The following is a 14,096-nucleotide window of genomic DNA, read 5'->3' as shown; positions in this document are numbered from 1 at the left end:
GACCTCACCTGAGAACACACGTCATGTTTGTTCTGTGTAAAATAAAAAAATCAGCTGGAAGACATGCGTAACTGGGGCAGCCTCTAGTGGCTGAAGGTAGTATTACACCAGCAAAAAAAACAACAAAATAGGAACCAGTCAGACTAAGGATTAGTAAATATGATCCTGTCCCGAAAATAAATAACAACCGTCTCACAGATTAAAAAAACAAAATAAAACTTAAAAATATTATTTCACAGATGAATAAAAGACCCCCCCCCCCCACACACACACCACCACCACCAAAACAAACAAACAAATACAACACATCAAAAACTAGTGGAAAAGCCTTTCAGGGATTCTGCAGACTTTTGGAAAAACTGATGCAACACTTACAGCAGGAAAAAGGGGAGGAGGAAAAAGAGGATAAGAGGAACATATGAGTGTTTATGAAAGGAGGAGTGAGTGTGGAGGAGGAGCAGAATGTTCCCGTTATAAAAACTCAGAGAACAGAGGAGAAAATAGATCCTGTTGTTGTCCTGCTCTGAAGAAGAAGAAGAAGAAGAAGAAGAAGAAGAAGAAGAAGAAGAAGAAGAAGAAGAAGAAGAAGAAGAAGAAGAAGAAGAAGAAGAAGAAGAAGAAGAAGAAGAAACTTCTGCAACTTTTATCAAACTGTTTTTTTTGTCTCACAAACATGAGTCACGTCGACGTGAAGAACATGAAACCCTCCTGCTTTGAAGACGAGCATTATGATAAATATGAATATTATAATCTGTCAGATAAATACTCAGGTGAGGAATCTTTTTAATAATGTGTTTGTTGAATCATTTGTGTGTCTAACACTGTGTGTGTTTAATACTGTGTGTGTTTGTTTTGCAGAGGGTTCGGCTCGTAAAGGCCGAACCAAGAAGGAGGCCAGTGACAACACCAACAGACCGAACCCTTCAGGACACGAGAGGAAGATCGTCGAGAAACTGCAGAACAGTGAGAAGAAAACCAAAGAGTGAACTCTGAGGTGAGACCCTTCATCATGTGTTCACGTGTAGAGAGCAGAGAGAATCATGTGTTCACATGTAGAGAGCAGAGAGAATCATGTGTTCACGTGTAGAGAGCAGAGAGAATCATGTGTTCACGTGTAGAGAGCAGAGAGAATCATGTGTTCACGTGTAGAGAGCAGAGAGAATCATGTGTTCACGTGTAGAGAGCAGAGAGAATCATGTGTAAATCACGTTTATTTACTCAAAGTTTACAAACAAATATTAAAGACAATCCTCACCAAGTTACTTTTCCCTTTTTAAAGTTGTCTTCCCCTGCACTTCCTCCACTGACCACATGAGGGCGCTGAGCTGCAGAGAGAAGAGTTGTCGGTTCACTTGTTTCAGTGATAAAGTGGATTTTATTTCCTGTTTTTTTCAGCAGATCCATAAAATAGAAATAGAAACTTTGAATTCAACCGTTTCTGAATGAACTTTGGAAACAGAAACTTGTTGAAGCCAATTGAAGTTTAAACATTTTAAATGCACAGTGCATTAAATCACTTTTGTTCTTCAGGGAAACTCGGCCTCTTTATCCCGGACACTGACCTCGGTTTCCCTGGCGACAGAACGAGACGTGTGGATGGCAGGAGCGTGTTGTGGTGTGAGGAGGAGGAGCCAGCACATCCAGATGTTCCAGCTGCAGAGACCCTTTCCCCCAGTGGGCGCCGCGGCTCCTCGGCCTGAAGGGCCTGGAAAGCACTCACCTGTGGTGGCGTGCACTGTGGTTGTGGTGGTGGGAGTTTGGTGATTTCAATGTGTTCATTGATTCACAAAATGTTTCCTTTCTATTAAAACATTTGAAGTGACTTGACTTATTATTTTTGTTTCTCTCGTGTCTCACGGGATCAAACCTGTGGTGTTTTCTCGCTGATCCCGTGACCTCTTGACTCTTCAGAGTTCAACTCTACAAGTTCACACTGATGTTTAACCTCAGGATTTAACCTGTTCACTATGAATCCAAACGTGAGATCAGACAACTCCTGGTTTTAAATGATGAAATGATCGTTTGAGGTCATTTAGACGTGAACGTTATTAAGAGGAACCTGGTTCCTTCTCAGACCTGAAGGTGTGACGTGCGGATCCACCAGCAGGGGGCAGCATGCAGAGACTCGAGCTCAGGAAAGTTTCACAGAAAGTTTTTGTTACATAACAAAGTGAGTCTGCAGAAAGTCAAAGGTTGGTTAAACAGCTTCAGTGGTTTCACACAGAACTCAAACTGCACGTTAACTGGATCAGCCTCGTTCTAACATCTGGACCCAGTGGTTCCACAGTTCTCTCTGCAGCAGCTGGATTTAAATGAGCTGCAGAGGAACCAGTGGTTCCTGGATCTGAGGTAGCAGCAGAATCAGATTCATGGACTTATAGTGTGTGTGTGTGTCAGTGTGTGTGTGTGTCACATGTCTTTATTATCGATAGTTGGACTCTGAACGAAGTGTATTTGTTGAAGCGGACTTGACTCGTGACTCGTGTTGATGCTGCTGAGTGAATCTGCTGCTGCTCCACCAACAGGAAGCAGAAGGTGGAGAACAGCTGCAGCCGGGACGCAGCAGGACCTGGCAGTGATGTGGAGACAGGGATCAGGAATATTTATAGAGACGATCATACAAGATGGCAACGACAAGACGTCCTTACATAACTAGCTTCCCCATCCAACACACACACACACACACACACACACACACACACACACACACACACACACACACACACACACACACACACACACACACACACACACACACACACACCACACACACACACACCCCTCTGCAGAGGAGATACCAGAGCTTTTAGAAACTCCCCTGGTTGCCTAGCAACTAGTCCTCAGGTTTGCCAAAAGAGAGCTGCCTGCTATGAGTCTCTAATATGATACTGTAAGTGTGTGTGTGTGTGTGTGTGTGTGTGTGTGTGTGTGAGAGTGTGTCTCTTAAGACTTGTTCAGACCAGGTACAAACATCCGATCACATGTTCAGGTGTGAAAGGAGACACAATGACGTAGAAGATTGAGAGTAGTTGGCTCCGGTCTGTTCGTGAGAGTCCATGAAGAAGAGAAAAGGTTGTGGCGAGCTGATGACAAACTGTGGAGCGTCCGACTCGTGCTCCTCTGTCGGGTTGAGGCTGCTGACGTGTCTCCATCTTTCAAACAGGAGGAAACCAGGGCTTCAACAAAAGAATCATTATAAAGTTGTTGTGTTGTGGGTTTCTGTCAGATGTGTGATCGGATAAAAACATCCTGCTGCTGCTGCACAGATCTGATACCATGTTTATTACATTGTGTGTGTGTGTGTGTGTGTGTGTGTGTGTGTGTGTGTGTGTGTGTGAGAGTCTATGTGTGTGTTGGCTCACGCTGTGTGGCAGGTTGTGGTGGAGCCGAACATGGACAGCAGGGGCCGGGGTCAGAGGTCAGAGGTCACTACAGGCCACTTTAATAACATACCTCCTGTTTGTGTAACAGATCTCCGAACACACACACACACAGACACACACACACACACACACACACACACACACACACACACACACACACACACACACACACACACACACACACACACACACTGATGCTGGTTCTCTTCACTCTCTCTATAAAAGCATTTCCCTGTTAACGTATAACGAGAAGGAACCAAACATCTAACGGCTTGAGAATATTACAAAAAGACAAACACAAACATTTCCTTAATTAAAAACTGATTGTGTGGATCTTTGTGTCTGTGTGTGTGCGGAAGGAAAACAAAGATTCATCGATCACAGACACATGAAGCAGGATAAGAAAAAGATTTACAATATTCCAACGTCACAGTTATTGAAGCTGCTCTCGTTGGTTTCACTGGGATTTGTCAACACATTATTAGAAACATCAATCTGCATCTGGAAATCAATGAGTTCGATGACAGATGTGTCTGAGTCGACTCGTGGCTCCGAGAGAAACATCCGAGAAATACTTTCAACGTGCACTTTATGAAACCCGTCTGTGGGAGGAGAACTCATCTGGATTCAATGGTTCAGACACAGAAACTGAACACGAGACGAGAAAATACACAAAGTAACAACGAAAAGAATTCAACAAGATGCAAAATGTCCACAAAGATACAAAACAACCACAAAATGTGTGTGAGGTTCGTCTTCACTGCAACAAACGACTAATTATCAGAATGATGGTGTCACAGTTTACAGATCAGCTGATCACATCTGCAGCACGTGCACACAGACACGCACACAGCCACAGACACACACACAGACACACAGACACACACACACACACACGTATAAAATATTCACATCACATAAAAACTTGTTTGTGAAAGAAACAATGAGAAAATCAGTTTCTCTTGTGACAAGAGGATTTATTGAATCTCAAACCTCGGAGGAACAATTTGACTCCACAGACACGAGAAGCATCAGAGACAGAAACTCGGCACGAGAGGAAACCAGAGTCAGAAATAATGAGTCTCACAGGGAGCGAGCTCACATCGAGGTGGACGAGGTTGTCTCACGATGACCTGGACGCCATCAGCCGCCATCCCCACCGCCGTCATGTGACCACACAGATCCACAGACACCTGCCAACACCAGTTACACTTCAGACCTCATCAATACACACTGTGTGTGTTTTAAATTAGGTTCATTCACATATTATCAGCTGTTTGATCAGCGAGGGCAGAACGTCCACCAGACATCTGGAGATTCACCTGGACGAGGAAGAAGAAGAAGATTCTACTGACCTGATTCTACAGCTAGAAACTCCCAGAAGCTTCATGAAGTGAAGATTGAAAACTTTGCAGTAATAACCAGTGAGCCGTTAGGCTTGTGAGCAATCTCAGTGTAAATAAACCCATCAGGACAGAATTCAGTGTGGAGGCCGACATCAGATTCACCAACAGGAAGCTGAAGAAACTGAACTCAGAGCTCACGTCTGAGAGAGGAGACAAACAGGAGCTTAAACAGAAATGACTCAGATTTATTTTGGAAGTTTTCATCATTCTCGTGTGAACACAGGATTTAGAGGAAAAAAATCAATCAAGTCTCAGATTTTAGCAGCTTTGTTGTGACATCCATTCATCTGTTTATATAGATATATGTAAGTGCTGTCAAACGATTAAAATATTTAATCACGATTAATCGCATTTATGTCATAGTTAACTCGCGATTAATTGCAATTAATCGCAAATTTTTATCTATTCTAAATGTCCCTTCATTTATTTTTTTTCCATAATTTTACTTTCGTTTTAATGCTCTTATCAACATGGAAAAGTGGATTGGCTTGCTTTATGCAAACGTTTTATTTTATTGAAAAACAACATTGCCAAACAGGGCGGTACAAAATAAAATTATAAAGTGCACATTTCAGGTAAACAAGGACTCAGCCTATAGTGCAGTTAAACCATGGCTTAATATTTTTTTTTCATGTTTGCTGTGAACATAGCAGTCAGGCCTCTTATTTTAAGAAACAATGAACCGTAACAGTTAGGTTACCAATAAAAGGTTAGCCTACTACTTCTTTGCTTTCAGCTAGCTACTCAAACAGACAAGTAACAAACTAACAAACAAACAAAATACACAGGCATACTTTGAAATAAATGAAACACAGAACTTTGTAGGGCTATTTGAGTCCTCCCCATATTTGTGGAAAATGTATGAAATAAGAAGTACCCTATTTTGAAATAAAAACATATAGCTGCAGCCTAATAGTGTAACGGACTGGGTTTATGTTTATGTTTGGTTTTCACGTATGTTCAGTAAAACACTGTGTTGAAGGAGCGTTCTGATATCCTAAGGGTCAGTGAAGGGGTCGGGGTGGGACATGTGACTGTTTGGACCAATAGGATGGGGTTGTTTGGGGATCGGGGCTCAATGAAGAAGTTAAGTGTTGTTGATGTGTGCGAGTGACGGAGCGCACATGTCCGTGTAGAGGATAATAAAAGCTACTAAACCACGAAGAAGTTCCGTGTCCTGTGGAAGCGGGGACGCTACAATAGCTTAAAAATATATATTTTAGTTGGCGAAATATTAAAACAAAAAGCGAGAGCAGGTAAGACTGGAGGCGAACACAGATACTGAAGCTGCAGCTCTGCTTTAACTCGCGTTAAAAAAATTGACGGCGTTAAAATGGGTTTGCGTTAACGCCGTTAATAACGCGTTAAACTGACAGCACTAATTTATATATATGTATACATATAGAGAGCTTGTGAATGTGCGTGTCACTTAGAGGCACTGCTCGGTTTCCTCTGGATCCGTAAAGTTTCAGAAGACGGTTCCTGTGTGTGTGGGGGGGGGGAGTTCCTGCAGAGGAAACATTCATAGATGATTCTGTTAATAACACAGATAGAACACTTGATTTGTCTTCATGTTGAATTACAGACACACTGTTATCGTTGTGATCGTCACGGCTCGACAGGTGAGTCTCATGTGACACTCGAGATCAGAGAGGGAGAGAGGGAGAGAGGGAGAGAGGGACAGGGGGACAGGGGGACAGGGGGACAGGGGGACAGAGGGAGAGAAGAGGAGGAGGATGGACGAGAAATGGAAAAAACAATCTCAGGGTTCCCTCGTCCATTTGGCATGCATGGGTGGAGAGAGAGGAGAGTGTGTGTGGGTGGACGAGATGCAGAGAGGAGAGGAAGAGGAAGAGGAGGATGAAAAATGAAGGATGGAGGGGGTAGATTTTTTTTAACAAGGGATTCCTTCCCCCCAGGAGTCCGACCACGGGAGTCAAGAAAAGAAAGAGAAGAAACAAAAGGTTGAGGAGGTTGTGGAGGAGGGATGATGAAGAAGAAGAAGAAGAAGAAGAGGAGGGGGAGACAAAGGGGGAAAAGGAGGGATGGAGCTCATCTACACCCTTTCCTGGAAGGGAGGAGTAAAAAGAGAAAACACTGCAGCTCTGGGTGTGTGTGTGCGACTGTACATGTGTGTTGGACGCACACATGTATCATTAGACATCATTAACCACAAATTATACAGAGAGAGAGAGAGAAAGACAGATGCTGCATTCTGAGAGGGGGGGAGAGAGAGAGAGAGAGAGAGAGAGAGAGAGAGAGAGAGAGAGAGAGAGAGAGAGAGAGAGAGAGAGAGAGAGAGAGAGAGAGAGAGAGAGAGAGAGAGACATAGACAGAGAGACAGAGAGACAGAGAGACAGAGAGACAGAGAGAGATATAAAGACAGATGCTGCATTCTGAGAGGGGGGGGAGAGAGAGAGAGAGAGAGAGAGAGAGAGAGAGAGAGAGAGACAGAGAGAGAGAGATAGAGAGAGATATAAAGACAGATGCTGCATTCTGAGAGGGGGGGAGAGAGAGAGAGAGAGAGAGAGGGAGAGAGAGAGAGAGAGAGAGACAGAGAGAGCTAGGGAGAGATATGGAGAGGGAGAGAGAGAGAGAGAGACAGAGAGGGAGAGAGACAGAGACAGAGAGAGATATGGAGAGATAGGGAGAGAGAGAGAGAGAGAGAGAGAAAGAGAGAGAGAGCTAATCTAATACATGTGTAGTGTGATTAAAGGACGAGCTTCATCACTGTTGACACTTCAGATGAATGTGAGGCTCAGTGAAAGGATATTAAACATTGAAAAAAAAGAGAAACGAGGGATGAGAACGAGTTAAAGAGTTAAACCAGCATCTCTCTCTCCCTCTCTCTCTCTCTCTCTCTCTCTCTCCCTCTCTCTCTCTCCCCCCCTCTCTCTCTCTCTCTCTCTCCCTCCCTCCACCACTCGGCTGCTCACTCCCTCTCTCTCTCTCTCTCTCTCTCTCTCTCTCCCTCTCCCTCTCCCTCTCCCTCTCCCTCCCTCCCTCTCTCCCTCCCTCCCTCCCTCCACCACTCGGCTGCTCACTCCCTCTCTCCCACCTGTTAGTGCGGACCCCTCATGCTCTCACATCCACTTGTTTGTGTTGGAATCTCCTGCACTCGCACAACCTGAGGTAAGAAAACACCTCGGATCCTTTACGTGTCTTCTCCTTTTCTTTATTCACCTCATTCTCTGTCTCTCTCTGTCTCTCTCTGTCTTTCTCTCTCTCTGCATCTCTCTGTTCTCTCCATGGAGTGGAGTGGTGGAAAGTGACAAAATTATAATAATCATAATAATCATAATAATAATCCTAGTGATGGTGATAAACTCTAAATCTTAATAAAAACTCAAAGTGCTTTAATAGGAAAAGGTCGTTACAACAAAATAAAATATAAAACTGTAAAATCTCTTTTTACGACATCGTCTTCAAAAGTTCAGATCTTTTAATTTAATCCTTATTATTTCTAATTTAAATACTTGTTTCTTTCAGCTCCTGTGAAGTTTGAATGAACCTGTTGTAACATATATGCATGAGACCATCTTTTAAAATATCACGTCCTCCGCCTTGATTTAGTCTCAAAATACTGTTTAGCTTTAAAAGGATTTAAATGTGACAAAATAAAACCCTTTGTAATCTATTAATGGCGAATAAAGAAAATATAATATGACGCTGCATGATTTGAATAAAAGTCGTGGCTGTGGTACAGGTCATAAATGATCCTCCTCCATGTTGGTAGATGGGACATGGTCCAAACTGACAAATCAAAGTAAATGTTAAATAAATGTTTGTAAAGATGTTTCTGTCATTTCAGCTCGTTCTTCTCTCACTGATTTTTTTGGTCAGTTTGAATCTCTGTTGTACAATTAAATGAATAATCTTTTAAAATTATTATTAAGTGGAAAAATTGCACCTCAAATCACCTTTTAGTTAAAGTTACCACGCTAATTATTTAATCAACAACTAAACAACAGATAGTACAACCAGCCTAAAATCAAAAAGGAGTATTCAACGTATTTCAATCACCGTTTGTTAGTTTGACATTTGCCCAGTGGGGGGTCTGAGCCAGTTAGCGTTAGAAAGACTGACGTGTGCAGTTCTGACTCGGTATCAGGGCTCGTGGAATCGAACGTGGAGCCACAGTGAAGACAGAGGAAGTGACCCGCTCGACCCGGATTTATAAATACTGTGATGAGATCAGGGATGGTCCCGAGAAAGATGATCTGTTGTCTCCGAGTCTGGATGACACACAGATACTGGACCCAGCGTTAAGCAGTTTTATTCAATATATTTGCTGAATATAAAAATCAGGACTTTGACTTGATGAAGGATGTGAACCGTTCTGCTGCTCTGTCAGTGAACCTGAGTTAATCCACAGCAGAGGGATTACTCTTCATCCTCTTCAGTCACGTTTCCTCTTCTTCACGTTTCACTTTCACCACCATCGATCAACACCGCAGATATTTAATCCTTCCTGACATTGAGCAGCAGGTTGATGGGTTTCTTACCTGAGCAGCTGTGAAGCTTCTCTCACGACTCTCTCTGTCTTTTTAAAACCAGAATAAAACACATCTGCTCCAGAGAACATTTTCTCTGCTTTTCTCCGGGATTTGAAAACCTCCAGTCACCCAAACATCACATTACAATTCATACCCACCAACGGCTGCATCTAAATCGATAGCGCCTCAGCTCCGACATGTTTCTGCTTGTTCTGAGGAAACGTTGCTGCAGCAGAGAAGAGGAGGAAAAATCATCACAGACATTTGTTGACTCATAACTTTCAAAAGTTCCCACATGTCTGCGACTGTGTGGAGGTTTTCAGCCTCTTCAGTGTTTCAGTGTTTCAGTGTTTTCAGTGTTTTCAGTGTTTTCAGTGTTTTCAGTGTTTTCAGTGTTTCAGTGTTTCAGCAGCAGGATCAGTTTCCATCAGACCTGCTCAGCAGCAGCTGCTGAACACGCACCAGCAATTAGCTGCTAAGTGTGTGTCTTTCACACACAGCTACACTTACTCATGGATTAATATTTACTTATCAGCTGCTTTATTTATTCATCTTCTACACATCTGCTGCATATACTTTTTATTTTACCGATCCTCTACATACGTTAATATAATCTTCATTATCAATACTCACCCTAACTGTTCATTATCCGTATATATACTCATCTGCTGCTACCAGCTCCTGCAGATAAATCCTTATTCACTTTCACTCTATATTATCTACGTCTGTATAACTTAGCTCAACGCACTCCGATCACTTTTCACTTCCTGTTCATCGTCACTTCTCTGATGACTCCTTGTTTCCTTTCTGGTGTTTACTTGTGTTATCACACTTGTGCCTTATAAACCGCCTGGGGTCAAATAAAGTTGTTTTTTGAATTTGAATTCGATTGAATTTGAAATAAAGATCCTGAAATCTCTCTGAGGAGGAGGAGACCAAACATGGAGATAACAGCGAGGGAACACTGTAGCTGAGGACGTTTTCTGATCTGAGACTGTCGTGTTTGTTCCATGTTTCATCTGATCTGTTACTTTTGGTTTCACATTGTAATTTAGGGACTAAATCTGGTCTGACAGGTGAAACTCCTGTCATGTTTGTAGACGGTGCCTGGCGTGGGGGTGTGGTCAGCTGGTTCCTCTTCTCTCAGTGGTCAGGAACTCACCAGGTGCTTAGGGAGCTGTTAGAAACCTGACAATAATTCATTAAGCTTTTAACTTTGGGGAGCTCTGTGTTTCCTCACCTGTCCGTCAGACATCCTCCAGTGTGTGGGAGGGAGTGGGGGGGCGTAGGAGAGCAGGCAGCAGAGAGGGGGATGAAAGGCGCGGGGGGACGTCAGCAGGTGAGAGGGGAGAGAGAGAGAGAGAGAGGATCACTGAATGTGTCCTGATTAGCATATGACTATGTGCTTCCCCCTCAGCTTAGCGCTCCACTGCAGAGTTCCACCAGTAATCCCAGTGTGACTGAACCTCCGCCACTGGGCGAGCAGCCGACTCCCTCTCATGTGGGAGAAGGTTTCTGCTGATAAACACTGCTTCTCTGAATTAAACATGAGGAGCAGTCGGCTGATCACCCACAGCATGAATGTAAATCACACAACATGCTCACGAACAACGGAAACTAAATGAGTCAAACTCTAGTTCGTTAACATGCACGAGAAATTATTATATATGTATATATATATCTCATAGATTTACATCTTATGTTCTGTTATTGCATTGATGACTTAGAAGATCATAAATATCACTTTATATCTTGTGATTATAGACTTGAGAGTAAATTGTGATGTGTCTCATAATTATAACTATAGATTCATTATTACATGAAATTATAATTATGAAGTTTAGAACCTTCAGAGAGAATCAACGTTGAATAACAGACTGTTTATAAAAAGAGACGCAGACTAGATGTGCCTGAAACCTGTCTTCTGTCTAGTAACCAGCAGGGGGCGACTCCTCTGGTAGTTTCTAAAGAAAGTGACTTCTCACTTTCTAACGTCAGTAACATTCAGGAGTTTCTGTCTCAGTTTCTAGTTTAAAGTCTTCTTCAAACAGCTGATGTTCATTTAGTGAATTATGATAATTTATAGTCAAACAGACCATAAAGCACCAGATCTAAGGTGCTTTATGGGGGGGGGTTCCACAGTGTGATTGACAGCTGGTACCGTCCAATGGGTGCAGGTGACAGGTGTAGGTGGGCGTGTCCTCCAGCTCTCAGTCAAGGCCCGTTCAGAACCTAGAACAATCTCTTTCTGAACACACTGCTTGATTCTCCGAGGTGTGATCTCCTCTGGTAGCGGAGGCTGGTTGTTTCCATGGTCATGTGACACGAGACGAGTCAGTGAATCAGCAGGAGGCGGGACAAAGGTCTCTGTCCGTCTCTTCATCAGCTCGTGTCTCGGTCTGTTGTCCCCTCCAGGTTCTGTTGCTCAGCGCTGCTTCTGTTGTTTTTCTAGCACATTTAGTTTGTGGGTTCCGGGCCCGGTGAGCCCTCGGCTCTCGGCTTTGTTCTTTCCTCGTTTGGAATTCTTAAATCTTCTGTTCATCCATTAAAGATTCATGACTGCACTGACCGGCCTTGTCCTTGTAAACCAAACATCCAGAATCACTAGACAATCTCACATCTGTTTTATTACTTTGTAAAACACATTTTCTGAGGTTTACAAAGAATGAGGAAATCGATAATTACATTTTTGTCATAAAACACAATTATAATTCTCCATGAAGAGATTCAGCATCTATACAAACGTTCCTATAACTACATTGATCGTCTGATGCTACCTGTAACCAGTGGAAGCCAGACTCAGACCAGTCTGGACGTTACTGCTGCCTCCTTGAAGCTGCTTTGATGCCACCTCGTTCATTTCACCTTGAGGCACCGTTGGACTCATATGTATGAATCAGCACATTCCAAACCTCTGAGGGAAGAATTCAGCAAATAGAAAAGATCAACATTTTTTGTTAAACCGGGCGGATCACTAGTCCTCACGTCCTGCAGGTCGAGCAAAGGAGAGAAACTCAAAAAGAAAGGGACTGAGATGCTTGATATCAAAAGCTTGATATTTGGACCATGATTTCCAATTCATGTTTTTTATACAAAGGCTACACAATGTTACACTTGATCATCACAATACAACTCAATTGATTAACTTTAGTGTTTGGACACCATTTAAAATGTGATCAGATTCTTTACTTTAATGGAGCATTACCACTAAAAAAAAACTCAACACTATCAGACTTAAAATACAAGGGACTGCAAAAACAACAGATGAGTATCATAATTCTGAATAATGAAAAAAGCAAACTGGATCCAGTTTTTCACAATTACAGACTTTAGGGACTATCCTCACTCTGTCACACTTTCATCTCAGATATCAGTTCCTGCCTCAGCCTCGTTAAAGACGACCCGCAGAGCACACTGAATATATTTCATCCGACATCAGGTTCTCCCACTGTTTCATTCCTCTGCTCTCCCCATGTGTCCTCTGGTCACATGTTCTCAGATGGAAGATCAGGAGACATGCTAACGAGGAGTCTTCAACACTTCAAAACTCTTTTCCGATGGAGCGTTCAGGTGCTGCTGGAATCATCGGAAAAGCACGTGGGTGAAATGTTCTGATGTGAACGGGTCAAATGTTAAACGTTTGTTCATCTCTCACAAAGCTCTGCTACTTTTCAATCTTTAACATGAACATTAAAATCATTTTTCTTCCACTTCTCAGCTCTTGGTTATCATGTAAATCTCATAAAGACAAGGTGTCAACTTTGTTAAGACATTTGGTTTAGGATGTCCACGTTATTCTGTCTCTACAACACGTAGATAGACCACCACAGATTTCATCCTGGACTGAAACAGCAGAACAAACTGTGAACAGACAGGAAGCTACAGGACAAACAGAGAGCTCGTGGTCAATCCTCCAGCTGCGGCGTCCAGGTCCAGATGGAACCGTCCTGGTTCTTCTGCTCGCGGCTCAGAATCATCACAGAGACGTGAGGTGAACCGGCTCGATTCCACTGAGAATCCCTTCATCAGGCTCAGTGATAATTAATACACTGATGTTGTGCGACTTGATGACATTAACGAACAGTGTGTTAGGAAGAATTAAGCAGCTGCTGTTGCTTTTCCTGTTGATTCCAATCAGCTGCACGCGACTGCTTATTTTATATATTTCTAAGTTGATTTTGGCTTCAGATGATATCAATGTTTCTGTGAAAGTGCCCGAGGCTTTGAGCTGTGAGACCTGAGCCCAGTGGAGCTGTTTGACTTCCTGTTCAGGGGAGTGTCTTCAGGGAGTCTTCTCTTCACGCTCCGCTGCCTCTGCTGGGATTCATCTTTACTCCTTGACTGGTCATTGGAGACGTCACTCACCTTCTCTTCCTGTTTCTCAAACACCTCCAATTTATTTTCTCTTTTCACGTCAGGCTCATCACCTGCTCTGAGATTAAACTGGGCTTTACTGGCTTCCTTCACTTGTCACCTGACCATCTGTTCCCCCCCCCGACGTTTTACAGGGGGGAGGTGGGACCCCAAAACTAGAGATATCATGACATCACACAACGGGGTCCCTCATTGTACAGGTCAACAAGTATTCTAACAAATAACACCTGGAATAGTGTCAAAGAGTCTGAGCATAAAGGCTCCAGTATGCTCCTACGAATCCGTTACGGACGGACGAACGGACGGATCGGACGGACACTTTGTCCACGCTGTTTATTTACTTACTCCCCACTTGCACACAGTGTAGGCTACGATGGCAACTAAATAAAATAAAGTGACACCCAGCAGGTCAAAATGCTGATGTAATCGTTTCTTAG

At 43.1% G+C, this 14,096-nt stretch overlaps 1 protein-coding gene across 1 annotated transcript; it reads left to right on the top strand.

Moving 5' to 3' along the window:
* The first annotated feature begins 403 nt into the window (after positions 1-403).
* nupr1b (nuclear protein 1b) lies at positions 404-1,822 on the top strand. Its single transcript, XM_061089614.1, has 3 exons — positions 404-770; positions 859-994; positions 1,531-1,822. The coding sequence occupies exons 1-2, from the start codon at positions 419-421 to the stop codon at positions 984-986; spliced, it is 480 nt and encodes a 159-aa protein (XP_060945597.1). The 5' UTR covers positions 404-418; the 3' UTR covers positions 987-994; positions 1,531-1,822.
* Positions 1,823-14,096: the final 12,274 nt, after the last annotated feature.

This window comes from Limanda limanda, chromosome 17 (assembly GCF_963576545.1).
Source record: "Limanda limanda chromosome 17, fLimLim1.1, whole genome shotgun sequence".
In the NCBI taxonomy this organism is placed as follows: domain Eukaryota; kingdom Metazoa; phylum Chordata; class Actinopteri; order Pleuronectiformes; family Pleuronectidae; genus Limanda; species Limanda limanda.
The sequence above is the reverse complement of the archived record's forward strand: the minus strand, read 5'-3'. Positions and strand labels throughout refer to the sequence as shown.